We start from the raw sequence: 27,306 nt of genomic DNA, 5'->3' as shown, positions 1-27,306 counted from the left end.
CCCCCCCCCACGCTGTTTGAATTCATTATTTGAGTAACATGTTTCGAAAAGTTTGGCCAATGCGCTAGAAATAGCGGCAAACAAATAACGTGCGTTTGAAACGTCACTTCCGTCAGCTGTTCAACGATGAATGCTTCGGTGTAGTTAAAAACCGTTAAATGTTCCATTTGGAACAATACTACAATTTCAAAATTCATACACAACATGACGGTGTATTGTGTGTCATCACATTGATTCTAATGATTCCAAAAAATTACATTTCAGGTAGCTAATGTTTAATTATAATCGATTGTTTGTTTTATTAATAAAAATTGGGGTTTGAAGTGTTTGTGAAGTGTTGACAATTTTTTTGTTTGTCAACACATTTGAATTTAATATAACTACTACTAGCCTAATATTAACGGCTTAAAGAGATAATGAAGTCAAGACAGCTGTTAAATCAGTTCACTACTAACAAGCTGATTATTGGAGTCAAGTGTGTTATATAAGAGAGCCATCCAACATACAGTCTTAAACAAAACTTGTTTAGCTGCAATGTAAAGACGTTGTACATATTTGTCAAATTTCAGAGTACCTTAAGATGTCATCGTAGACTAACTTTATAGTTGGAGCTCACCTCTTCCAGCCATTTTGGTTGGAGACTTTTACCTACATGTCTCTAGGTACTCTTTAAGTGTGTGCTTGGATTCAGGGCAATCAATGGCCCTTTTATCTGAAATCCTGCTTGTTAAAGCTTCCTCAGAATTACACGTTGCCCCACCCCTTTTAACTGATACAGGTGTGCTCTGAGAAAGTGGGGTTAGGATAGTAAGCTACCATTTGTTTCCATGTTTATTTAAGTGGGCAGTACCTATGTCGTTTTTTGTACTGAAAGATCAATATGCACATCATTTTGTCAATAACAAAACCATTGGCCACAATTGTAATAGAGCTAATGCCAGTTTGTGTAACAGGGTTATTGTGTTGTAATCCAATCTGCTAATCATTTACATGGCTTTGTGGACATTGAGGATCAGGGCAGCTGTTAGTATTATGCGTTTCATTATTGAGGGAATCAACCCTTTTAGTAGTCAAATCAATAATTTTTTTTTTTTAAATGACACTACACACCTTTGACTTTGACATTGCACTCTTTATTGGACATATGAATATAGTCCTTATTTAATTGATAAACTTCTCCCAGTCACTTAGACAGGCGTCCTGTGGTATGGTAAGACACTTAATAGCATTAGCCCAACGTTATGAACCATTAGCCTCAACATCAGTACAACTTGTAAAAAAAAATCGTAACATTAACATTGTAACAGAATGAACTAAATCTGATATACATACATAAACTGACAATATACATTCAAAATGTATTTCATACATTGTATTTCGTCAATGACAACCTTACAATAGAAGGCACTTAGTACTGGTTAAAATATGCTTGATAAAATATCCAACTGTGCAAATATACTTCGATAAAATACTTGCGCTGGCCGCGATAAGCCATAGTCTTAGCATTTATCAATTATGCATGGCAGATATCAATGTGCCACTCTTATCAGAGAAGCTGTCTGTAAATCTTCATGTATTCATTCAATCTTATGTGAGAAAGATCAGCCATGCATAAAGGATTATATAATGGATAACAAATAGTGGAGTCCAAGTTGACTCATGTCATCATATACACAAAATGTTTGACACAGTTAATGTCTCGTCTTCAAACAAAACAACAAAACATTAAGAAATCAAGTTGCACTGAAATAACAAATGACCAAAAATGAGAATATAAGATGATGATTACTTCTTTAGAGCAATCAGGTTTTTAAGGTGCACATTTAAAAAAAAAAATCTGTCATATTATAAGAAATCAAATGTTCTGATTTTTTTTTTATATATAATAGTTCATTGTACTTTTTAGTACTGACATAGGGGAGAGTATGGGCAATTGTAACATGCTTCACATTATCCTTAATGACTCATAGACTACTACAAATCAACTTTACATCTTTATTTATAAGAAACATTTAATAGATTTATATTGACAAAGACTGTATCATAATACCTTTACTTGAAGTATTTAAGTTGAGCTTAAATTGTAATTTTAGTTCAGCTAAAGAGTTCAATTCAAAGTGTTAGCTTACTTAATATTTTAAGCTAAGAGCAATTAACATGCATGTGTTGTACAAAATACAAATCTGAAAGTTCTATTAACTTAATCTTATAGGAGTTGATGTAATTGATTGCCTCAATTTTTAAAAATTCTGTTAACTTATTAGGGTTTACAGTGTAGTTAGATTCCCTCTACTTGAAATATTTAAGTTGAGTTTACATAATAATTTTTAGTTCAGCCAAAGAGTTAAATTTAAAGTGAAGGACCATTAAAATAGATGAGTTATCTTACTCATTATTTTAAGTTGATTAATGTGTAGTACAAAATCAACATCTGAACATTCTATTAACTTAAACTTTAGAGTTTATTAATTTATAACTTATTAATCAAATTTTTTGAGTTCTCCTAACTTATTAGGGTGTTTACAGCATTAATCCACTGTATCTTAAATAAGAGCACACCTCAAAGTAATAATATCCTTGCTTTAATACTTAAATAGCTTTAATACTTTAAAGTATCTCAGAACGTGAGATGATCACACTCCTTTTTAGCAGGCAGATGGAGAACGTTACTGAGCATATGCTGAATAAGTTTGATCACTTATTTGTGATTAAGACATTTAGTGTTTTACAATTGCCCCTGGTCTCCCCTTCTGTGAGTTTCAGAACCAGTTTCCAGCATTAGCACACGCTGTTCTCTCCCTGCTTTGTTGGCTAGCTGTTAGTGTAGATATAAAGATGTGCACTGTGTATAAGGTATAATGTGTATACATTTGCCTTTCCATTTGCTTTTCATATAGCATATCCTGTTCTCTTTGTTTGGTCACTGGGGGTCAAATTTCTGAGTCAGCTTATGGAATCTTTAAACAATGCAGCTATCAATTAGCCTCCCTCAGATTTATTTGGACAAATCAAGGTGAATTCTGTCAACTGTAAAGGCCCTCCCTTGGAAGAGGAGTGGATCAAATAAGCATTTCTCGTCAGAAATCACACTACGCACATCTTGACATCCAGAATGATGATTAACTTTATATTGTAAACAGAAGACTCATGAATTGTTGGCATGGTGCTGTCGGATCTGTGAAAATAAGTATCAGAATTTTATAACCGATTGAGTGCAGTACATTGTAGTGTGTATTTAAACACTGCTTCTTCATACCCTCCCAAATTATACCATTCCGCTGAAAGGAAGCACCTCAGTAACTAACATTTACAACCCTTGTACTATGCAAATATGCTAGTCAATCATTCACGTATCTGAGCACATTGTTCAGACAAGCAGCAAAAATCAGATATTTTGCATATTTGACTAAAAATAAAACAAAAATAAAAATCAGATGTTTACAAACCTGATTCAAACCACATTTGTAGGTGGATTGAAATGTAATTAAAATTGTGTGAACAGATTAGATTTTAAACTAGTTTAGTTTTTTGGTCATTCTGGATGCGCCATGTTCGTAAAGTCATACACAATGCACAGTACTGTCTACAGCTTTGTCGAGTGGGTTCAGACACAGGACATAGTATGAAGCTTATGTTGTTTTATATGCATAAGAATAATAAGAAATCTGTAACAATTTACAATAAGATTGTATTAGTTTGTAAATGCATTAGGTATCACGAACTAACAATTAACAATATTTTTAACAGCATTTATAAATTTTTGTTTATATAAATTTTTTTAAATAAACAGCCTGATCTAGTGAAATTTACGTGACCATGACACAATTTTTGCAAATGAAAATTACATGCTGTATTACACGTTTGGCTGCAGTTTCTCGGTGAAACCTCCAGCGGGGGGCGCTAAAAGGGAGTTAAATTATTTTGTAATCAGACAAGGCTTTTAAGGATAATTTTAGATGGATGTTTTAATGAGTGAAACACACTTCCCTAACCTAAAACTTAGCCTAAAATTAACCGATAGTGTTCTTGTCACAATTTCTGAAGCAACCACGGAATTTCTTTCGCTTCTATGACACTTTAGTCTCACATATCAGCTTTCAAGCTTGAACAGCGGCAGGCTTCCGAGTTCAAAGTCCAACGCTCCATCAGGTGAGCTACTGTGCAAATTAATGTGTGTAAATGTAGGTGTGTCTGGTATAGATTGTAAGTGAAAAGGTTTTGATATCATAAAATGGCAGTGTGTGAGTAACAAAGCAAAAAATTAGAAAAAAGTGTTTATAAGGTCATAATTTGTGTGAAAGTGAATAAAATGCACAGTTGTTGTAGCGCCTCTAGTGTTCATTTCACCAGGAAGCTGTGGTGAAATGTAGAACGCGGCATGTAAAACTATAGTGCAATAGTAACATTAATTCTATGAGACTAGGTTGAAAATATCATATTTAATTGTTAGTTCATGTTAACTAATATAGTTAATATTCACTTATTGTAAAGTTTTACCAAGAAATCTTTTAAAAATCTAGTTTAAAACACATGTATCAAGTTTGTAGGAATGTAATATTTGTGTTAAGACGTGGATCGCTATATCGGTTTTACCGATTTGTATTGTATGGCAAACAGACATCATATTTCTTTCAAAACATCTTTGTTTGTGTTCTGCAAAACATTAAAAGTCATACTAGTTTGAGGAGACAACATAAGAGTGAGTAAATGATGTGAAAATTATTAACCATTCCTTTAAAGTAATCGTTATGGCAACTGATATAGATGTATTCGATATTACCTACACTGGTTGGATCTGATTTCATCTCCTTCCTAAAGATCAGGTTTGGATTACAAATGGGAACAAGACCTCAGAATCCTTATGTGCTCACCACCTGTTTCAAGAACAACATGCCTGGAGGGATCACAACCCATGAGTGGCGACCCAACCCTGCTTCCACCCTTCCCTCATCATCATCATCGTCAACATCCTCTTCTTCCTCCACCCCTCTTTCTCTCTGCCCAGCACTAAGCCCCAGGGGAGGTAGCAGCAAGGGGTGAAGGATCGGCACCTTCCCGATCCCAAGAGCGCCAGAGCTGGGGTAAAGCACAGGCCTTGCACCTAATAGAGGACTGAGCATGGAGAGATCCAGGGGGTGACCCCCAAGGGGCCCGGTGATGTTGTGCAGGGCTTGAGCTCGAAGCAACGATGCCGCAACCCCAGGAAGGACAAAATGAGCCCCACCTGGGTAAGGAACGTCTATTCCTCGGCCATCCACCTGATCCAACCTACTACCTCTCAGCAAACCTTCCACCCTGGGCAATGTGGCCCGGTCCTGGGCAACAGCGTGGCCGTGAGCCTTGATGTGCTTGCGGAGGGAGCTGGGGTCTGTGTACCGTTTCAGACAGCCCACCATTTTGCAGCAGTAGGGCTTGTCCACGTAGTGTGTGCGCGTGTGTTTAAAGCGGTCGCTGGAGTTCGAGTAGCGTTTGTTGCAGCCTTCATAAGGGCAGATATATGGCTTCTCTCCTGAGAGGACAGAAAGCAAGAGATAATTAGAGAGTGTATAGGAGGAATGCAGGGGTCAACAGTCACAACCAGACAGCAGACTGCTTATAGGCCTGTAAAAACTTGTCATTTGGTGAATGTAAATAAATGTTGGTGTGTGTAAAGTTAGATGTTTTATAAAGATATAAAATATTGTTAAAAAAATACAAATGCAATCATAATTTTTGGTCAAAGTTTTTGTTGTTCCAAACCCCTTGCTTTTAGCAGTGATTAAATCTTCTTCTATTGCTTATTTGCGACAACAATGGCTCAAATGTGAGTGTTTCCACCTTGTGGACCCACTAATTATAATTAGTATAAATAAATCCATGCGCATACTGTGCGTTCAGAGAGCGTGATTAGAAAAAATCGTGCAGTGCATTCAGTGCTCGAGCACTCTGCTGATGATGATATTTGACCAAAGTATACTTTGGGCTCTAGGTGATATTATAATTCAATATTTCCTAAATGTTTACCTTATACTGCTGTTAGATACCTGAAGAATTTTAAGCACCGTTCTAAATTAAGTAACTTTATGAACTTACTTGACTTATTACTAGAAGGAATGTTTACTTACATATATTAATTATATTATATTAATTTTATATAATAATTATTAATAATTAGTTATAAAATTAGCACAATGGCTTAGTGGTTAGCACTGTTGCCTCACAGCAAAAAGGTCCTGGGTTCGAGTCCTGGCTCAACTAGGGCCTTTCTGTGTGGAGTTTGCATGTTCTCCCTGTGTTTACGTGGGTTTCCTCCGGTTTCCCCCACAAGTCCAAAAACATGCAGGTAAAGAGAATTGAAGACTCTAAATTGCCCCGTGAGAGTGAGAGTCCCCCAGCTACTGGGGGTTACGTCAGGAAGGGCATCTGGTGTAAAACTTGTGCCAAATCAAATATATATATGTGGACTATCACAAAGCGGACCCTGCATCTATGCAGGACAAATGCTAGGAAAGAGAGAGAGTTACATTGAAACCTAACTTTTTAAATAGGCAGTGAATACATTTCAGATTTCATGTATTTACACAGCTATCTTCAGTTGTCTTGCTTCTGTAATTCTAGACACTGGTCGAAAGGTGGAGCTAATTTTGCTAATGTGCAAATGGAAAACACATTAAAAAAAGAACTTTCACTGTTGTCAGTTTTACTGAATACTCCCTTGCTCATATTACTCAAAACATGCATGTAACAAGCCATCAGTTGTTTCAACATGAAAAAGTGTCTTGTCAGCTTTACTTAATTAGGACAACATAAATATTTTTGGTTTGGTTAGAAACAGGGCATCTAGTTCCTTGCATGCTAAAATGAAGTGCTATGTTATGTGTTTTTGTGCTAAATGAATATTCAGGATAGTGTTAGTTTTTAATGTTTTGTTATGCTGAGATTAAGTTTCTGTTATGTTGGAGTTTCAGGGGTTACCATTATTGTGAAGAATGGAGTTTGAGATTAAGTTGAGGACAGGAAAACCCTGACAATTATTTATGATACTTGACTTATAGGTTATTTCTTGCCAGTGTTAGTGCATTATCAATTGAATAAAGTTGTTTAAAAGCAGCTGATGATCAGGGCCGATTATTTCGTGTTGATCAAAAGGGGCGGAAAGATGCTGTTCTACATAATCAGATATCAATATCACTATCTGCACACACATTTTGTATCCTTGCATCCCTAGAGAAAATACTAGTGTGTACTAAATGTGTAAGTGGGTTTTATGTGTGTTTACCATATCTTGTGTTGATTTTATATATGTAACCCAGTCCGTATTGAAAATATGTGTGACTTACCTGTATGTGAACGGGTGTGTATTTTGAGATTCTCCAGGCGTGAAAAGCTCTTGTGGCAGGTTGGGCAGTGGTGAGGTTTCTCATTGGTGTGAGTGCGGATATGAATCAGCATCTTGTACCTGCTTAAGATAAATGGATCTTATTAGCACACAAACGCATATCACCCAAGAGCAAACATCTAATACTTTTTGAAGTTTCTCAATATCTTGGAGTGGTTGTAGCTCTAATGGCTTCATACATGGTTAGATAATTGGAAGTGCAGTGAATGGACTCAAGAATAGGACAACTGGAAACTTGTTAATAGTAAAACCTCTGAACTTCACTGTATTTTTGGGAATGCAAAAGAGTTGATTATTAATGTGATATTTTTCATGACGAAAGGACAGTCACGACTGGTTAATCACATTTATGATTCGTGTGTATTCTTGCGTTCACATAAAGTGTAAGATGAACTTTTATGCTAATAAATGGTTTATCATTTGAATAATTAGTTCTACCCTATAACAGATACTCAAAGTTACATTTATTATTAAACTAAGTGGTTCATTCCCTTAAAATATTCTTTTTTTCTCTCCAATCAAATACACAGTGTTTGTATGTTTTCTTAGCTGTAATTTGAGTGCAAAATTGTCCCCACACAGCAAAAAAAATAGCAAAACATCCTTAAGCAAAACACATTTATGCATCTGATTTTAAGATACAATTGCTAAAATACTAAGGTTTGTTTTCAGAGAACAAAGCATTCATAAATAAAATAAAAATAGTGAGATTTGTGCTAAAAACAAGAAAAAGAAATTATAAAAAAAATCAGCTTATAGGGTAAGAAAAAAATAACAAAGGAATATTCTGGGTTCAATATAAATTAAGCTCAAAGGACAGCGTTTATGGCATAATATTGATTACACAAATTTATTTTGATGATACAATTAAAAAAAAAAAGCTAAATCTGGGTTCCAGTGAGACACTTACAGTGGAAGTGAATGGGGGCCAATCTGTAAACATTAAAATACTCACTGTTTCAAGAGTATAGCCACAAGACATAAACAATGTGTGCGTTAACATGATTTTAGTGATAAAATCACTTACTAATATTTTCTGTGTAACGTTATATCCAATTTTACAACTTCATTGCCATGATGATGTACAAAAAACTGTACAACTGAAATAATACATGGGTTTTAACAGAACAATGTAAGTTATTTTATAAAATGATAAGCTTCACATTTCTGCCTTTAAATCCTCCAAAATGTGCTCCATTAACTTCCATTGTAAGTGCCTCACTGTAACTTTGATTTTTGATTCTTTTTGATTTTTTTTAAAAGGAGGGACGAATTGAAATATTTTTTGTTAATCAACATTATGCCACGAATGCTGTCGATTGAGCTTAACTTGAATTGAACCCAGAATATTCCTTTAATTCAAGATAAATTCTCTGAAGACAAATCTTACGTTACATAATTTTGCTTCAAGTATCTTGTTTTCAGTATGTTTAGAACTTATGACTGGAAAACAATCATTTATTTGTATTTTTTCACAGTGCAGAAGTTAGCTAAATCTGACAAAAAACTCTCTTTGTGGACATCCTCAAAAGAAAAAAAATATTTGTAAATAATTTTTTATGATTTTTAAGTAAAGGTTTATTTTAGGGGTAGGGTTAGTCTGTAGTTATTATAATTTTTAAACACAATAGTCTTGTCTATCTTGTTATGGTATGCCTATTTAGATAGCTTGGTAAACGTGTGCATGTATTGTCTGACCTGGCATTAAAACCTCTACCCTTCCGGGCACAGCCCTCCCAGTGGCAGCAGAATCCCGAGTTCTTCTCTGATTTCACATGCGAATGGTTCACATGATCCACCAACTCCTGCAAGCTATCGAACAGCAGATGGCACTAGAGAGTAAAACAGAGAACACAAGAGCAGCATTCTGGGTAAATACTATAGCTTATTAACGTTATAACATTCCTTTGATTTACATTTGTAAAAATCTGAAAACTTTGTGTTTATTTTCAGGTTTATATAAGATATGGATTCCCATAACTGTAATCCCTTTTTTATGCATTTAAATGCATTGGAAAGTTTATGTTATTTTGTAACAGGTTAGCCTTATTGTCATGGATCAAAACCATACATCTGTCTGTCCATCACCTTTAGCCAGCGGCAGGCCAGCTGCTCGTCACCCGAGGGCTCAGGGGAGTGATGACCAATCAGCATGGATGAGGGCAGGCGCAAGGGACCCTCTGTACCAATCGGCAGGAAGAATTGAAAACCTGGAGGAGGAGATACGCAGTCCTCGATGCAAGAGGTGCTTTCAGATTCCTGTAAGTAAAAGAAGTGACTTATGAGTCTGTCATTCATTGTGCGTGTGTGTGTGTGTGTGTGTGTGTGTGTGTGTGTGTGTGTGTTTAATTAGTGTAGAAGTGAATTGAATCATGGTTCTAGTGTATAAGAGTCTCTTCTCGAGCAGAATTGCATTTCCCTCGATAAACACAAACAAGTCTCCAACACACAGAGACACAAAGCCGTGTGTACTCAATATATAGTCAATATACTCAATATAGATTTCTAGTGACATCATTTAATGCTTAAAAAAATGTCAGTGTCTAAATTTGTATTTAATCGTACATGCTCAGGGGCATCATACATCTATTTTTATTTTGTTGTTGACATAAATAATGCACATACATTTATTTAATTAATCTGCTTTTAACAAAACCATGTTTCAGTGGTGCCAATGGTGGAAATTGTGACTTGACTGGACTGACTAAATTTAGAAACATAAAAATTTCTGCCACAGCATTTGATCCAGCTCACTGTAAATTTGGCAACAGGAAAGTTCTTCAGCTAAAATCAGTCTGTGCTTACTGAAATTCTAATCACTGTCCCCCAGAGGCTAAAGCTGAAAGTGTTGTTAAACGTAAGGGAATGAGTGAAGTAGGGCGATATGTAAAAATGTTTTTATCGATAAATGCCTTAAAAACATTGCGATATCCCATTACATCGTCAACCCCCCTGCCGAGGGTCAATGAATTTTTTTGCTTTACTGGTTTTGATTGATTTATTGACATGTGAAAAACATAAACAAAAGTCATTTCTAAATTCAAATAACACTTTAAACTAAACAAAAAAGATATAAAATAAAGAAGTGATCAAAAAATCTTATTTAACAACCTCCCCAAATCCAAACATTTATCGTCTTCAACGGCTCCATTTGCCATCATGCAAACATCCGTCAATGACAACAGGTGGAAAATTACTAATAGCCACAGATTAAGAACTAAAGATGATTATAAATGTAAAGATAATAATAATCATAATAATAAAGCCTAATAAATGTCCTTGTGTTCCTAAAATAACGCTGCCAAATGTGTTCTTATTGAAATTGTGTTTGTATTGCGTTTTGGTAATTTGATTTTTAATTATGATTTAATCGCTTTCATCTTTGTTTCTTTAATACAAAGATATATATTACTGAATCTGCAGAGTTGCGTTCACTATGCCTGTCAACCGAGTGGAAATAAAGCGAACTAAACTCACAGCACCTCCCAAGATGATCGGAGATAATTTACAGCATTCTCATAGACGACATTATTCTTGCAAACAGTTTTCAGACGAATGAAACAGAGAAAACGAGTGAAAACTCTTTACATGTGCTTGTTCGACGAGACCGGCTCCTGCTTCATGCCTCTGAACAAACAAACAAAGAATATATATATATATATAATCATGTATTAAAATTATAAAACCATTTATTACATGAATTGTCTATCTTATCTTAATGTTATCATTTGAACAACAAGTGTAATGACTGAATTAAGTTTTTAACAAATTTTATACACAAAACTTCTTGTTTCCTGGCATGACAGAGAGCAAAGACTTGCATAAGACATAATTCAGCTGGTGCGTTTCATTGAGTTCATTCAGTGAAGGATTCGTCAGACTGAATCAAACCAATAATTTGTGAGTTTGCGAGTCATTTGGAGAAATTCACTGAAAGTACCAGCTCATAAGATTCATTCATTGGTTTTGAGCACAGCAAACGCAACGCAATAGAAAGGCGTGCTGTTTTGGTGTTTTATCACGCCCTCATTCTAACTGGAAAATCAAAACTTAGGTAAAATATAATTTCTTTAGTTGGACACTGGAGCTTCAAAATGGGGTGGGGAAAATGGGATCAGTGGAGCAGGAAACACTGTAAGTCCAAAATAAACTATACGCTGCTTTAATTACTATTGGGGCAATATAAAAGGGAGAACATGGAATTTATTCATTTTATTAACCAAAGGTTACATTAATTAGTAGAAGGATAGCTTTAGAAAATTGTCTAAAATCGAACATTAAAGCAAAGAAACTGTATGTACTTTAAATTGCAAACCTGCTTAGTAAAAACAATGATTCTGAACATAATAGATAACTTATTACCTCTAATATTTATCCTTATATGGGTCCATGTTGACATTATTGTTTGTGAGAGACTTGCACAAACGTCACAGTAGGATGGGTTTCATGGCACTGTTGTGAGGACTTAAGGGGCATTCACTGATAGGTGTGAATCCATAAGCGCTACATATCGTGCGTAATTAAAATAAATTCCACCAATTATGCAAATTATAGCCCATGTAACACCATAAATGTAAATATAGATCTGCCCTGCTGTAGTTAAAAAAAAATCATCATATCGATGTAATATTCTACATCAACGTGAATGTTTTTAAGTATTTTCCCCCCACAAATCATCCCGTGGGCAACATTGGAGTCCTTTGCGGGCCACATTTGGCCTGCGGGCTGCACGTTTGACACCCCTGTTCTAACCAAAACCCCAACCCTAAACCTAACCATAAATGGAGTAAAAATGTAACGATAGAAGATAAATGCAACCTCCAAATTGTGCTCATCATTGATTATGTAAACACAATTACATCCTGGTTTCCATAGGACCCGCATCCATGTCTCGGAGGTTGTTCACGTGACACGTTATCAGTAGCACTTCTTGAAAAGGTAATCACCTTTGAATTGACAAAAATATGTCTGATGGGTGATGGCACTTGTTAGTTATTTGGAAAATGGGGTCAATGTCAGATGGGGGCACGTAACCCTCATTTTGAATTGGCATTTGAGATTGAATGTGGGCACTCAGTAGAATGTCTGGCGAGGGACTGACGGAGGGTTTAACAGTGTGAGATACTCACTGTGGCTAGTAGAGGTGTTGTAGGGCTCCAGCTGGACCCGCTGTCTACAGGAGAGGGGGGTGAGGGAGAGAAGGATGTGGACAGACTGAGATCCACCACAGTGGACGATGACGAGTCTGACATGTCCTTATCAGCTGCATATGGAGAGAAGAAGAGAGTAGTTTAGTTTGATACAGCAGACTGTGGCAGGGCGGGGCCGGGTCGTGATCCTAAACACCCGGTCCCGTATTAGGCTAATTATGCCACCGTGAGGTTTAAAGGCTGACTGCAGAGGGCCGTGCGGGAGAGAGAGATCGTTAACGGACATGTCCGTCATATGTGTTTGTGTCTTTGTTTTAAGTTTACCATTAAACTATCATTTATATTATCAAGCCGGTTCTAGCCTCGTCCTTTCCATTGAATACGTTACACAGACATAACCAATAAACCACACTTTCAATTGACAATTAATGTGTATTGCAGATCATAAAAACTACAAACATAGGAAGTCCTTAAAATGCTGAAGGTGATGAAATGGGACAGTGCATTCTGGCTATCCCAGCTCTGATTTATCAAATGCAGTGTTGCAACTTGCAAGACATACAGTATTAGCTCTGTTTCAAAATCTAGTGAGCTGCCTACCTAGACAGCATTTTAAAGCATCATAGGCATGCATTACTGTAATATAATAATTCATATGTTAATACAATTATATATTTTATTTATTTTTATAATATATTTTTAAAGATAAGATAATCAACATTATGCCACAAATGTTGTCAATTGTGCTGAACTATTGAACCCGGAATATTCCTTTAATATAATCATAATTAGGTTTCCTTTAAAGACACCTTCTTTTTGGCCAAATTTTAAGGCAGCATATTTATGTGGATTTTTGAATGCATTTCGACACACTTTGTGAAAAAAATAATTCTAGATGGCAGGCTCAGGAGAGAGAAATGCTGATTCTAAATATACAGTACTTAAAAATCAAATAAAATCACTTTATTGTCACTCAACCATATACACAAGTGCAACAGTGGGTGAAAGTCTTGTGTGCAGTTCCAAGCAACATAAAAATCCTGACAGTGATGAGACATATACCAATTACAATAAACATCAGATTTACACAACACAATTTTCATATCTAATATACACATAATTACACACAACACAATATACAAATAATAATAAATTGAAAGTCAGTTGCCAGTGAGTTGTTAAGAGAGAATATAATTTATAACAGTCCAGTGTGAGATTAATAAAGTGCGGTGCTGATGTATATTGATCCTGAGAGATCAAGTGTTCAAAAGTCTGATTGCTTGGGGGAAGAATCTATCATGTAGTCGGCTGGTGCGGGTCCTGATGCTGCGATACCGCCTGCCTGATGGTAGCAGTGAGAGCGGCCCATGACTCGGGTGGCTGGAGTCTCTGATGATCCTCCGAGCTTTTTTCACACACCGTCTGGTATATATGGAGGGAGGGAAGCTCACTTCCGATTATGTGTCTGGCAGTTTGCACCACGGTGCTATTGCCATACCAGGCGGTGATGCAGCCAGTCAGGATGCTCTCTACAGTACTGGGTAGAACCGTGTGAGGATGTGGTGGTTCATTCCAAACTTCTTCAGCCATCTCAGGAAGAAGAGGCGCTGGTGAGCCTTCTTCACAACGGCCTCAGAGTGGACAAACCATGTGAGTTCCTCAGTAATGTGGACACAGAGGAACTTAAAGCTGCTGACTCTCTCCACCGGTGCTCCATTAATGGTGATGGGGCTGTTTTCTCTGTCTTTCCTCCTGAAGTCCACCACAAGCTCCTTGGTTTTACTGATGTTGAGGGAGAGGTTGTGCTCCTGACACCAGCGTGTCAGAGTGTGCACCTCCTCTCTGTAGGCTGTTTCATCATTGTCAGTGATCAGACCTACCACCATTGTATCATCAGCAAACTTAATGATGGCATTGGAGCTATGTGTTGCCACACAGTCATGTGTGTATAGGGAATATAGGAGTGGGCTGAGAACACAGCCCTGCAGGGCTCCAGTGTTGAGGGTCACTGATGAGGAGATGTTGCTGCCCATTCTAACCACCTGACGTCTGCCTGAAAGGAAGTCCTGAGCTGCAAAGCGAGCTGTTTAAGCCCAGTGCCTAGAATTTCACATCAAGCTTGGAGGGCACTATGGTGTTGAATGCTGAGCTGTAGTCTACAAACAGCATTTTTTCCAGGTGGGAGAGAGCAGTGTGTAGTGTAGATGCAATGGCATCATCAGTGGAGCGGTTGTTGTGCTGAAAGGGCACCTATTATTCCCCTTTTCATAAGATTTTGAGACATTTAAATTTTGGTGTCCCGAGAATGTGTGAGAGAATTAAACAAACAAAAAAATCACATGATATATTCTTGGAAAATGTCTCTTTGTGAAAGATCTTACAGATGTAGGTCAATTTGCACAAGATCGTTAATAACACCTCATGCCGGTGTGTTCATGTTGACTGATTTTGACTGACTGAACAAAATAAACAGAATTAGATGTCGGCATCAAGGTAGGTGGAGCTCTAAGTCACACCTACTAATGATGTGGACTAATGGCAGTAAGAAGGTGTTTAGCAGCCAGTGAGAATTATTTCTAAAAGTCCGCCCAGGCAAGCAGTCACGAACCACCGAAACGAATGCAAAAACACCTTTATTTAGGCCTTAATATGTTTTCTTCTGAAAACACTTTTTCCTTTTAAAATGTTTACATTTCTCATCCATACATGCTGATGTTTGTAAACTTAAAATGGAGTTTTCAAATTAAGACCACTTCCACACTAATCCGTTTTCATTCAAAAACTCTGTTTTCAATTCCCTATCGTCATTATTTTCCAAATTATATGTTAATTGACAGCGTTTTGAGGTGTCACCTTACAGTTGAAGTCAGAAGTTTACATACACTTAGGTTGAAGTCATTAAAACCCATTTTTTAACCACTTTACAGATTTAATATTAGCAAACTGTAGTTTTGGCAAATCTTTCAGGACATCTACTTTGTGCATGACACTAGTAATTTTTGCAACAATTGTTTACAGACAGATTGTTTCACTTATAATTGACTATATCACAATTCCAGTGGGTCAGAAGTTAACTGTGCATTTAAGCAGCTTGAAAAATTCCAGAAACATAATGTCAAGCCTTTAGACTATTAGCTAATTAGGTTCTGATAGGAGGTGAGCTGAATTGGAGGTGTACCTGTGGATGTCTTTTAAGGCTTACATTCAAACTCAGTGTCTTTTTGCTTGGCATCATTGGAAAATCAAAAGAAATCAGCCAAGGCCTCAGAAAAAAACTATGGACCTCCACATGTCTGGTTCATCCTTGGGAGCAATTTCCAAACAACTGAAGGTACCACGTTCATCTGTACAAACAATAGTATGCAAGTATAAACACCATGGGCCCACGCAACCATCATACCGCTCAGGATGGAGACGAATTCTGTCTCCTAGAGATTAACATAATTTGGTTTGAAAAGTGCAAATCAATCCCAGAACTATAGCAAATGACCTTGTGAAGATGCTGGAAGAAATGGGTAGACAAGTATCTATATCCACAGTAAATGAGTCCTATATCAACATAACCTGAAAGGCTGCTCACGCAGGAAAAACAGCTCCACAACCACCATAAAAAAGCCAGACTACAGTTTTAAAATGTTCACGGGGACAAAGTTCATACTTTTTGGAGAAATGTACTCTGGTCTTATGAAACAAAAATGTAACTGGCCATATTGACCGTGGTTATCTTTGGAGGAAAAAGGGTGAAAATGGCCATAATGACCATCGTTATGCTTGGAGGGAAAAAAGGGTGAGGCTTGCAAGCCCAAGAACACCATCCTAACCATTAGACATGGGAGTGTCAGCATCATGTTTTGGGGTGCTTTGCTGCAGGAGGGACTGGTGCACTTCACAAAATAGATGGAATAATGAGGAAGGAAAATGATATGGATATATTGAAGTAACATCTCAAGACATCAGCCAGGAAGTTAAAGCTTGGCCGCAAATGGATCTTCCAAATGGACAATAACCTCAAGCATACCTCCAAAGTTGTGGCAAAATGGCCTAAGGACAACAAAGTTAAGGTATTGGAGTGGCCACCACAAAGCCCTGACCTCAATCCAATAGAAAATATGTGGACGGAACATAAAAAACATGTGCGAGCAAGGAGGCCTACAAACCTGACTCAGTTACACCAGTTCTGTCTGGGGGAATGGGCCAAAATTCCAGCAACTTATTGTGCGAAGCTTGTGGAAGGCTACCCAAAATGTTTGACTCAAGTTAAACCATTTAAAGGTAATGCTACCAAATGCTAACAAAGTGTATGTAAACTTCTGACCCACTGGGAATGTGATGAAAGAAATAAAAGCTGAAATAAATAATTCTCCCTACTATTATTCTGACATTTCACATTCTTAAAATAAAGTAGTGATCCTAACTGACCTAAGACAAGGAATGTTTTCCACGATTAAATGTCAGGAATTGTGAAAAACTGAGTTTAAATGTATTTGACAGGTGTATATAAACTTCTGACTTCAACTGTAGATGGTACCTTGCCTATGTAGACAGTAGGTTTTGGAACAGAACTCTCTTTAAGCTCATTAGATATTTTTATAATCTGATTACATTCAAAGCACCATTTAAAGTAGACCAATAAAAGGATGAACCTATTTACTCTATGGCAATCACATGAATCGATTTGGACATACATATAATTTATATACAATAATTTCTCTTTGCAGAGGTAAGTAGCAGTAATATTTATATTGGTTGAATATTAAAACTGGAGAATGTCAATATGATCAGGAGATTTCTAGTTATTTGTCTTTGTAAAGCATGTAGCGCCCTCTGCAGGAAGGACAATGTTCTGCTAATTTAGTCACTCCCATTTCTTTTTTTGTTTATTGCCCCATTATAAACCCCTCTTTTCCCCCAAGAAATAACCATTCTTTTTTTAAGATTCATTCCATAACGTCTCCCCCTGACTTTTTTCAAAGGTACACACTCAAAGTTGCATGTTCTGCTTTTAAAAGTGTTCTAACTGTTGGGTTGCATGTGCATTTTGAATGTTGAGGTGTGTGTAATTGCTTTACTGATGTGTGTAGTCGTGGTTCTAATAACTGTGATGGTTTAAAGTGGTATGTGTACTTGACAGTAGCATGTATGTTTTGACTGTGGTCTAGTGTCTGTTTGTAGTGGTTTGTGTGGTCAGTTGACTGACCAGGGCTGGACTTGTGTGATGCTTGGGATATTCGAGCACGAGCAAAGTGTAGCGGGGCACAGATGGATGTTCTGACCATCCTATCACGGCTTGAGGAAATCTTCAGGTCTAGGGGCTCATCCAGAGACAGCATGGCTTTGATCCAACCACCTGAGGATGACAAATAATAATACAAAATAATTATAGACATTATTATTATTAATCAAGTAACCATGAACTAAATTTGATTAGTGACTCTTAACAGTTGCATTTAGTTTGGTTTTAAGAGGTAAAAAATGTCTTTCTTACATACACACTCACATAATCTCCCGCAAGTGTGCAGCTCTGTGTTCGCTTCGACAACTGCAAGTCATTTACATTTCGTTCTGCTAGCCAGGTCACGAACACATTCAAAACACAAAAAAGAGCACAGGACCCCTTTACAGTCAAAACATGCCGAATGCATTACAGAGATATATAAATCGGAGTTCTGTTGCTCTCCTTCAGTTTAACATGCATGGGTTATGTGTGTTTGCACCGTAGGTCAGTAAATGCATTAACCTCGACTGAACTCTTGTCCTCTCTCCTGCAATGACATGCACTCAACACAAACACACATTTAACCGTATAATAATTCTGTTCACTTGCACAGGAATGAGGAAATATGACAGCTTTAATGCAGCCTCAATTTCAACATGGCCTGAGGTTAAGTTTCTCAGCCTTTCACTCCTTCAATCATTTAACTGTTTATCTCCCCTCCCTGGCAACACTTTTAGCCTCTTAACTCTTTCTTTGGACGCTCATTCTTTTCCTCATTCCTCTGATTCCATCTTTTGTTTCTCTCTCTGATAGCAGTGTTTGTCATCCCATCTATCTGAGTGTGAAAAGGTTTGGCTGAGTATGTGTGATATTGGCCAATATTTCAAACTGTGTGTGTGCTGGGGCATGCTGAGTTACGAAAAGCGTGTATTGGTGTGGTCTACTGACCCACGCTGATCTGACATGATGAGGTCACTGTGTGTGTGTGTGTGTGTGTGTGTGTGTGTGTGTGTGTGTGTGTTCGTGTAAGCACTAAGGGCAAGAGTGGGTAAAAGCAATACATTTTGTATATCCACTTACACTACCAGTCAAATGTTTGGACATATTTGACTGAATTTGTTTCTAGTTTCTATAATAGTTTATACAATGTATCTTCCTGAGACCTGAGTGTCGCTGCTGTGTGCATTTTACATGTTTATTTTTTTATTTGTAACTAGAAGCACCTAATAAACTACATTTATGTCAGGGAAGTGGTGACATTTTTAATAACTCCAAGAGTGTTGGTTATTAATGTTTTTGAGATATTACAGACATTACATCAGAAATTAGTAATTCATTCTGATTCAAATTAATGGCCAGCATCATCCAATCACTGCCAACCATGTTAAAATAAAATGACACATTATAAATTCTAAACCTATGTACTATCGTTGTTCCATGTCTGCCAAACATATTGAGTTGTTCAAACATCATCTGCACCTGAAACTGAACTTTTGGTCTGATTTTAGAAGTGAATGCACAGCATAGGATGCTCCCTATTTAGTGAATGACTTATCCTCAAGTGAACTGTCTGTCTGCACTGGTCTCAGAACATTTCAAAATGCACCGTATTTTCATCCTAACCCCATATAAAGCCTCTGAAAGCAAAATTTTCCAGATTTTGGATAAACTCATTGATTCTCAATGTGATAATGTGCATTAAATATAGGATTTCTAAGGAAAAAATGCGCTAAAGTACACATTAGTGTACATTGTATTTAGTAGCACAAATTTAAAAAATGGCATATCGGATGTAAATAGATACTCTAATCGTTCGACTCAAACAGGCTTTAATGTAAAAACTTAATTTGTTTCTTACCAGTTGTAGTTTTTTAGCATTTCTCATAAAGACAATCTCCGCTGTGATCAGTGCCATGTTGTTTTGTCTCATGACTCCAGGTATAAAAAGTTTAACCCTTTAATGACAGCACTGTCTCCTGTACAGAGATCAGTCTGTTTAAATGAATTCAAATTATGCCTTGCATATAACAAAGCCAAAATACAACGTCCACGCATGTGTACACGGGGTCGCATGAGGGAATATTAATGCTTATGTATGAATTTCTTAACAAAGCAGTTTTACTTTTTGGTCACTACGTAATTTCTTTTTGGTCATTACATAATTCCTATACTTCCATTTAAGGCATTTCATAGTTTTGATCATTTGTACGTGTTGCATTCTCAGCATTGCCGCAAGGGCCACTGTAGAGGATAATCTGTCTTGTTCTACAGTCAGTTTTCTCTTTTAGGTCTGCAGTTGTGGAGGAGCAACAGTTTGAAGATAATTTTGCTGAGCATGTTGGAGCTTTTAAACATGTTTAATAGCTAGCTACAGGAATAATAACACATGCAGTTTAATGCCACAGACATTTGAATGTAACTCTAAAGAGCACAACAATGCCCGCCCACTTTTTAAGCCATCTTGGTTCCTTAAGTATACATTTTTTCCATTGAGAATTCAAAAAATCTTAAGAGGTCTAAGCCATGAATCAAACCAGCCACCTCCGATGTATATCACAATATTACAAACTTTGATTTTAAGCAAAAACAATCGTACAAAAAGACAAAGGTACAAGACTGTGTTAACATCTTTAATGAGAGAATGAACTACAATCCCATAAAGCATTGCAATGTAATCAAATAAAAAAACAAACGTAAAAATATTTTTTAAAAGTTGTCGATTCTAAGTGAAGCATATACCATTGTTTAACAACCTCAGTGCTCATGATACTGTAGTTCTATTTATTAGTAATCATTAATAATGAATTCCCCTAAGGAAAAATGAATGGGATTTTAACTTCTGGAACCTAAGTGTTATGCTCTGTTGCCCCCTTGAGTACTAAGGTTTGTTTCCTAACACAGTCACGCAAGAATTCACATTAAGTATATACAACTGGATTGCACGCTTGCAGTGGGTTGGCTAAACATATACTGTACGTCTGCATACTTTTGTCGAGTAGTTTGTTTCTGGCCTAAGACTGTAGTACTCTCAGCACTGTTAAGCACATTTTGTCATATTTAAAAAAAAGTCCATGTGGGCCTGCTTATTTCCACAAACACTCCATCTTTTATTATAAATAATTCCTCTCCCTTTCTGCTGTCATACACGTTCCTGTTTTTGCACTCTTCATCCCCCCTACCCCCTCCCTTGCAATAAGTCTCTGGCATGGGGGTTTGTTTTCAGTCTAACTTCTTCCTCGAGCTCCACCCTAACTTTCTGGGCTTAATATACTGCACACGCAAACACTCAGACATACAAACACCACAAATACATTTCTGAATGTCGACCACCTGGTAACATTCAGCAGGTTTTAAAATGGATTTAGAGTAGCTACAATACTATGTGTCCAACCACAGTGACAGAGGTGAATGGGTTTGTGAGGAGACTGAGGAAAATAACAGAGAGAGAGAGAGAGAGAGAGAGAGAGAGAGACTCAAAAAGTCCTACTTTTTCATATTGAAGGCGCATACTGTAATGTGAAAAATTCGTATTCACACTAAACACGGAATAGTAAGTATACAGTACATCATTGTAGTTTATGTTGTACTGAGTTGAAAATACTATTGCATTGCAAAAAAACAAACAAAAGCTTACTTTTTTTCTATTGATTTTTACTTGAGGCAGTTCTATTAAATGTTATAGCCTGATGCAATGCAAGTCTATGTACTGATGCTTTGAAGGACCTAGAAACCAATACGCTGATCTGAAGGAACAGTTGTACCCAATAAAAAGAGAGATCTATCATGTCGGTCATACTTAGTTGAAATTGTATTTTGTTCAGTCCCTGACCCCATGTATGTACCTTTGCCGAATAACTCACCGTTTGTGCCATGGACATGAATGATACCTCAGATCATACAGCTTGTTAAGGTGTTGTGTGCTATTATTTCTCTAAGCAATTGCACTGCAATTTTCACAATTGTATTTAGCAATTTTCACTAACTATAAAACGTACATTTTCTAGACATTGAAGGAAGAACCGGAGCCATATCTAGGGACCAAAATATGGGAGTGGGCCAACACAGTCTCCTGACAGTTTGTACTAATATGTATGAGATGGCAAAATCGTACGATATTGTACGATTTGGGTGCTACAAAAACATACAACTTTACACCAACCAATTACATGTCCTTCCCTTATCTTCTAAACCCTGATATTTCCTTTCTTCCATGGTACACAACAGGGCTTTTTAAATTACTATCATGGTTATGTTTCGATTTAGTGTAAGATGTTAAGACTTCATTGTTCAAGAAAATAAATATAGGGGTTTTAAACGATATGAGGGAAATGTATGTGATTGATTGGTCTAAAGGTGGTCGCACACGAAAGAAAATCGCCACTGCACGTCACAGTTAGGACATGGCACAGGTATCCAACCCAGGGCACCTCGATGCGGTTCTGGTGGCAGACAGTACACACAAAATGTACTATGATTTTTTCAAGATTTAACAGTGACATTGATGAGTGTGGCAGGACGGAGGGCGGGGCCAGGTTGTGATTCTACACAACTGGTCCCTTATCAGGCTAATCAAGCCTCTGAGAGGGATAAAGGCCGACTGCCTGCCACAATGAGTTTGTATGTTAGTGTATGAAACTGGTATAACTGTGCAAACTGAACAATCTGTAGCATTGATTGTGCTTCATTCAAGCTGTCAAACCACAAAAGACATACTTGTGACTGTAAACACATTGTGTAGACTATATGACAGATACATATACACAATATTTCACACAGTGATGGCTAGAGTAAATAATCTATGCCCTTTTAAAATGATTTGGGTCGAATTCAATGGAAAACTTTTCAAGTTGCGCTCCGTGGCTCTGCAGAAATGTTAGCAGTCTCAGGAGTCATAGCTGGGTGCCGCTAACGGTGTGCATACATTCATAGAAAACAATTGTTTAGAATTTTAGTATGCGCCATGTCATCCACCAGGTGCGTCCGGTGTGCAACCCCTTAAGAGTCTTAGGACTTTCATGAAATCAGGTTGGGGTGGGACATTTTGACTTACTGGGCCAGTTTATAACCACCAAAAACACCTTAGCAATGCAACACAGAGCTATAACTCCCTAGCAAAGTGCCTGTGTTTTTTATTTTTCAGAAAATGCTAAAATCTACTTTTTATGAGTGTATTCTCCACACAAACATTGACAAGTCTCTCCACTTCAGAGAGTGTCTCTTCAAATAGATATACCGTTGTTTTCTTTTTTGTTGACTCACATTGAAAAGCAATGGCATGATCACTTCATTACTCCATCTCTTTGACTCCCTCCTTCTCAGTGATGCAATCCCATTATTTTGCCTGCAATCTCAGTGTCTGGCATGAGAGAGAAAGAAAGAGAGAGAGATAGATAGAGAAAAAGGATAGAGAGCAAGTGTACCTTACTGTATAGAACACACACACAGTCACTCATCCATAACAGGATGAGGGTGGAGAACATAACACGGCTAAATAATGAACAACTAATGAGGAAGAAACGGCATCCTACAAAAGGCCAAAAAAAAAAAACACAAACATCCCTCTCTTTCTTCATCACTTCAATCTCCACCCCCTGCACCTGGCAAGAGGACAAGGCCAACACAACCTCCCCTCCTCTAAAATTCCCATTCCTTCTCCGTATGGTCTATCATCCAGACACACACACATTCCTCTGGGCACAGCAGATTCACCCAATTTGTTTCCACTGCGCTTTTAAGTGTACATTAGAATTGCAAAGCGAGAGCCAAGCTCATAAACAATAACAAGAACCAGCTGTGGACCCAACATGAGTGTAGTTATCATGCACGGAGAGAGTGAAGGTGAGATGTGGAGTAGAGAGGAATGGGAAGTCTAAGAGAAATAAAATGGACGAGGTAGATTAACTGTGATTCTAAATTCTTCAGACATCATGACCAGACACACATTTTCTCCCGTCTCGCTCTCATATTTCTCTCATCTCTCGTTCGCTCACTCATTTTCCATGCCTTGCCTTTCCCCCCTTGGATTGCTCACGATTTGTAAAGGCTTCCAGGAACTCAGTCCAACCTCAAACGCAGGCCAATGGGGGAGAGATTGAGAAAATAGAATGAGACGTTAAGGGTTGATGAGAGAAAAAAGAAAGAGAGCTCAGGAATTCTCATAGTTTTTTTTGGAAATGAACAGACCCATTGCTCAATAGTGAACATAGTCTGTGTTATTGTCGTATGGGGGGGGTCCGCACATAGGTGTAATTATAGGGTGTTGTACGGACAATACCGAGAGGATCTACTGGAGACACAGAATTTGAGAGGCAGCCATTGGTGGTTGGTGTTTCACAAGAAAAGAATGTGTGGTTTCATCTCTCATTTCAGTTTTCCCTCTCCCATTCTCAGTGAGCTTTCACAAATACGTTGAACTCAAAGAACCTCAACGCAAAAGCACAGACCACATTATAAGTCAAAACAAAAGTATGACAGAGCCAGGGTTAGACCCATCCCTCAAAAATCTCAGCAAACAATGTCTAACAACCCAATGAAACATTCACACGCACACTCCCCCAGTCACAAAGCCACACACATTCAACCACAATCTGTCTTTCATTCCGTGAGGTGGTTTCTCAGACCCTCTGTTAATGTTGCAGTTTATTGCATCAGGATTGGGTTTGGCCCAAAGTACATGTCAGCTTTGCCGGGTCTAAGGTAGGACCAGATTTGCCTTTAGCCCCCCGAGAAACTTCTGATGCCCCCGCCCATGACGGACATCAAAATGGCTGTGCCCCTGCACTGTGCCCTTGACTGTGCATTCGAGTTGAAATAATTTAAATATGTGAGAAGAAAGATAATGCTGTGCTACGAGAGACATGAAACTAGCACAGCTATGTAGGAAATTGTTTGCTTGGGACAATAATATGGTTCAATACTATAATTTAGAGATCATTATACAAAGATATTTGACTGCAGAATGCCATGATTGACCAATCAGAACCAAGTATTCTAGTGAGCCTTGTAATAAGACATTTGGGCTGAGCCTGAAAGCTGGAAAAATCCTGCCTTCGGAGGCTTTATGAGGAGGTAGGATGAAAATAAGGTGCCTTTTTAGTTTCATTAAGGTCCTTTCATATCAAAAACACTTTTGGCTAAGCCATTAACTGATAAGTCTGATCCCTCAGCTTTCAGATTCAGCCATGAAATAAAATGAAAGAAGAAAAAAAATGAAGGATTCCGACTTTTTATATTTTCGATTCGGTTCAGTCCAGTTTTCGTCCATAAAAGCTCAGGGTAATCATTTTTTAGCATCTTTTCATAAAGGACAACTTGACTGTTGTTATTTATGTTATTAATTAATTTTGTTTCACGAATGAAGCAAGAGTTGTGACACCAGTGACAACAACACCCATGACAAATTCTCTTAATAGATGCATTTTCTAAGATGGTGTCAATAGCATCACGTTTTATACACCACTGATCAGACTATAATCAGTAAAACCTACCATTTAATAAATTTTTCACCTGAACATTAAACAATGTAACACCAATGACATTAAAATTAACCATGTGAAAAAATTACAGGTAAAAATTGTAATAACTTTTTTAACATGGTGGAAAAATCATGATCTTCTTCCTCTGAACTTTGACCTTGGAAGTTCTTTTCCCAAATCTTTTGTATTTTCAAAATACAACATTTTAACCTTCATATGAAATCAAAGGGACAAACACTCTTTTTTATTATTTATTAATATTTGAATTATTAATGACTTATTTTTCTTTTTGCACACTTGTTAGGCCTTACACTAATGCCTGACCAGAAAAAACTGAGTGTACAATTAAATGCATAAATAACTGTACATATCATAGAAGTGGTGTACCAGCAGAAGGGTACACAGGTTTTTTTAGGCATTTGACAAATTCAAATATATTATTTAAAAAAATGTGCAAAGCAATATTGAGTCCAACCATTCAATATATATACTATTTCAAATAGTCAAGCCTAACCTTTTATTAAATAAAAGGTTAGGCTTGACTATTTGAAATCTTTTTCATGACTGAAAATCCAAGGGACATGTTTGTCACCATACTTTGATAACCCCTACAAATATCCCATACTTTCCACCCACCCTCTAAGGTGTCCTTTCACACCTGTAGCTGCCCTGACATGACTGTCACGTGGTTACAAGTTATATAACACCAGGTGGTCTCAGTTTATGATGGTTCAAAGCTCTATCTATCCAACACTTGAGAAACTGAGTCATATTGTCTTTGTATAAAACTTGAGCATCATTAAATTAACACACATAAAGCCCAACATAACACACACACACCCTGATATAACATTTGCTGAAGGTTTATTAAGACGCAATTCGCGGCTATCCAGATGCGACGCGCCGGGCGGTTTTACCTCGATATAGACACTCCGTCTGAATTCTGCGCTGAGACGACGAGCTTGAGACGAGCCTACAAGAAATCGCCAGATGTCTTCATCAAAACCACTTCGGGATCCAGATCACAATATCCAAAACGATATTACGAAGATTAAAAAAACGTAAACTATTCTTTTACCGCGCAGAGAGCCAGTTGCGTGGACAACCGCACGGAAAACTATATGATTATATCACGTTACTATGTATCGTTCGTAAATAAATATATTCAAAGGAGCATCGCTTGCTTACGACGCCTGTCTGCTGTCTCCCGGCTCGCTCCAGTGTCTGAAGAAGAGAGCGCGAGAGAGGGTGGAGGACATGAAATGATGACTCTTTATTTTCGTCCAGATGTGTTCTCCCTTTCTGCCCCCTCCTCGCGCTGCTCTGAGGCCACACCTCCTGGACATGTGACGACATCTGTCTCGGATCGTGAAAAATGTCTGGACGAATCCTCGAGAAGGGTATAGCTGCAGGCATTGCTCCAAACAGGGGCGTGAGCACCAAATCGCTACTGAAGATATAGGAAACCCCTAACCTTAACCATGAGTGGAGGTGACGCCCCCTTTTGGAGTTGATGCAACCCCCCCCCCCCCCCTTTTTGTAGTAACCCCGCCCACTTTAGAGTATCCCCGCTCCCATTTGGAGGTCTCCGGCCTGCAGCTACACCTAGTTGTAATCCTCAGCTCAACTCTGCCTTTGTTTGCGTAACCGAGATTTATAAAAACAAAACTAAATCTTTCTGCAACATTTGTATTCAACTGAATGATTTCTGTTTCTTGTGCCGTGTTTATGATTAGATGTTTTGCAAATTACACTGAAAACTAAATATAGCAGAGAAGATTAAGTACTTTCTTCACAAAATTATTTTAAAGGTGCACTCCATAATTTATGACTTTGTATCATCTTGGATTTACACTGTCACCTCACGGCTTGGATGCAGCATCATTAACTCTTTCCCTGCCAGCGTTTTAAAAAAAAAAGTTGCCAGCCACCGCCAGGGTTTTTGACGATTTTCGCTAAACTTTAATGGCCCGCAGAATATTTTCTTCCATGAATATATGAAGATGCTATATATCACAATAAAGATCTGAGCCTCTGCTTTTAGGCAAAAAAAACTATTTTATTTTATCTTCATTTGTTCTTTTTTTA

At 37.5% G+C, this 27,306-nt stretch overlaps 1 protein-coding gene across 1 annotated transcript; it reads right to left on the bottom strand.

The window, feature by feature from the left end:
• Nucleotides 1–1,117: 1,117 nt before the first annotated feature.
• LOC127641276 (zinc finger protein GLIS2-like) lies at nt 1,118–26,487 on the bottom strand. The gene is made up of 7 exons (XM_052124177.1): nt 26,136–26,487; nt 17,726–17,875; nt 12,508–12,641; nt 9,467–9,637; nt 9,077–9,210; nt 7,320–7,438; nt 1,118–5,509 (listed from the first exon to the last, which is right to left on the bottom strand). The coding sequence occupies exons 2-7, from the start codon at nt 17,856–17,858 to the stop codon at nt 4,860–4,862; spliced, it is 1,341 nt and encodes a 446-aa protein (XP_051980137.1). The 5' UTR covers nt 17,859–17,875; nt 26,136–26,487; the 3' UTR covers nt 1,118–4,859.
• Nucleotides 26,488–27,306: the final 819 nt, after the last annotated feature.

The sequence above is a fragment of the Xyrauchen texanus genome, chromosome 50 (genome assembly GCF_025860055.1).
Source record: "Xyrauchen texanus isolate HMW12.3.18 chromosome 50, RBS_HiC_50CHRs, whole genome shotgun sequence".
Taxonomy (NCBI): domain Eukaryota; kingdom Metazoa; phylum Chordata; class Actinopteri; order Cypriniformes; family Catostomidae; genus Xyrauchen; species Xyrauchen texanus.
The sequence above is the reverse complement of the archived record's forward strand: the minus strand, read 5'-3'. Positions and strand labels throughout refer to the sequence as shown.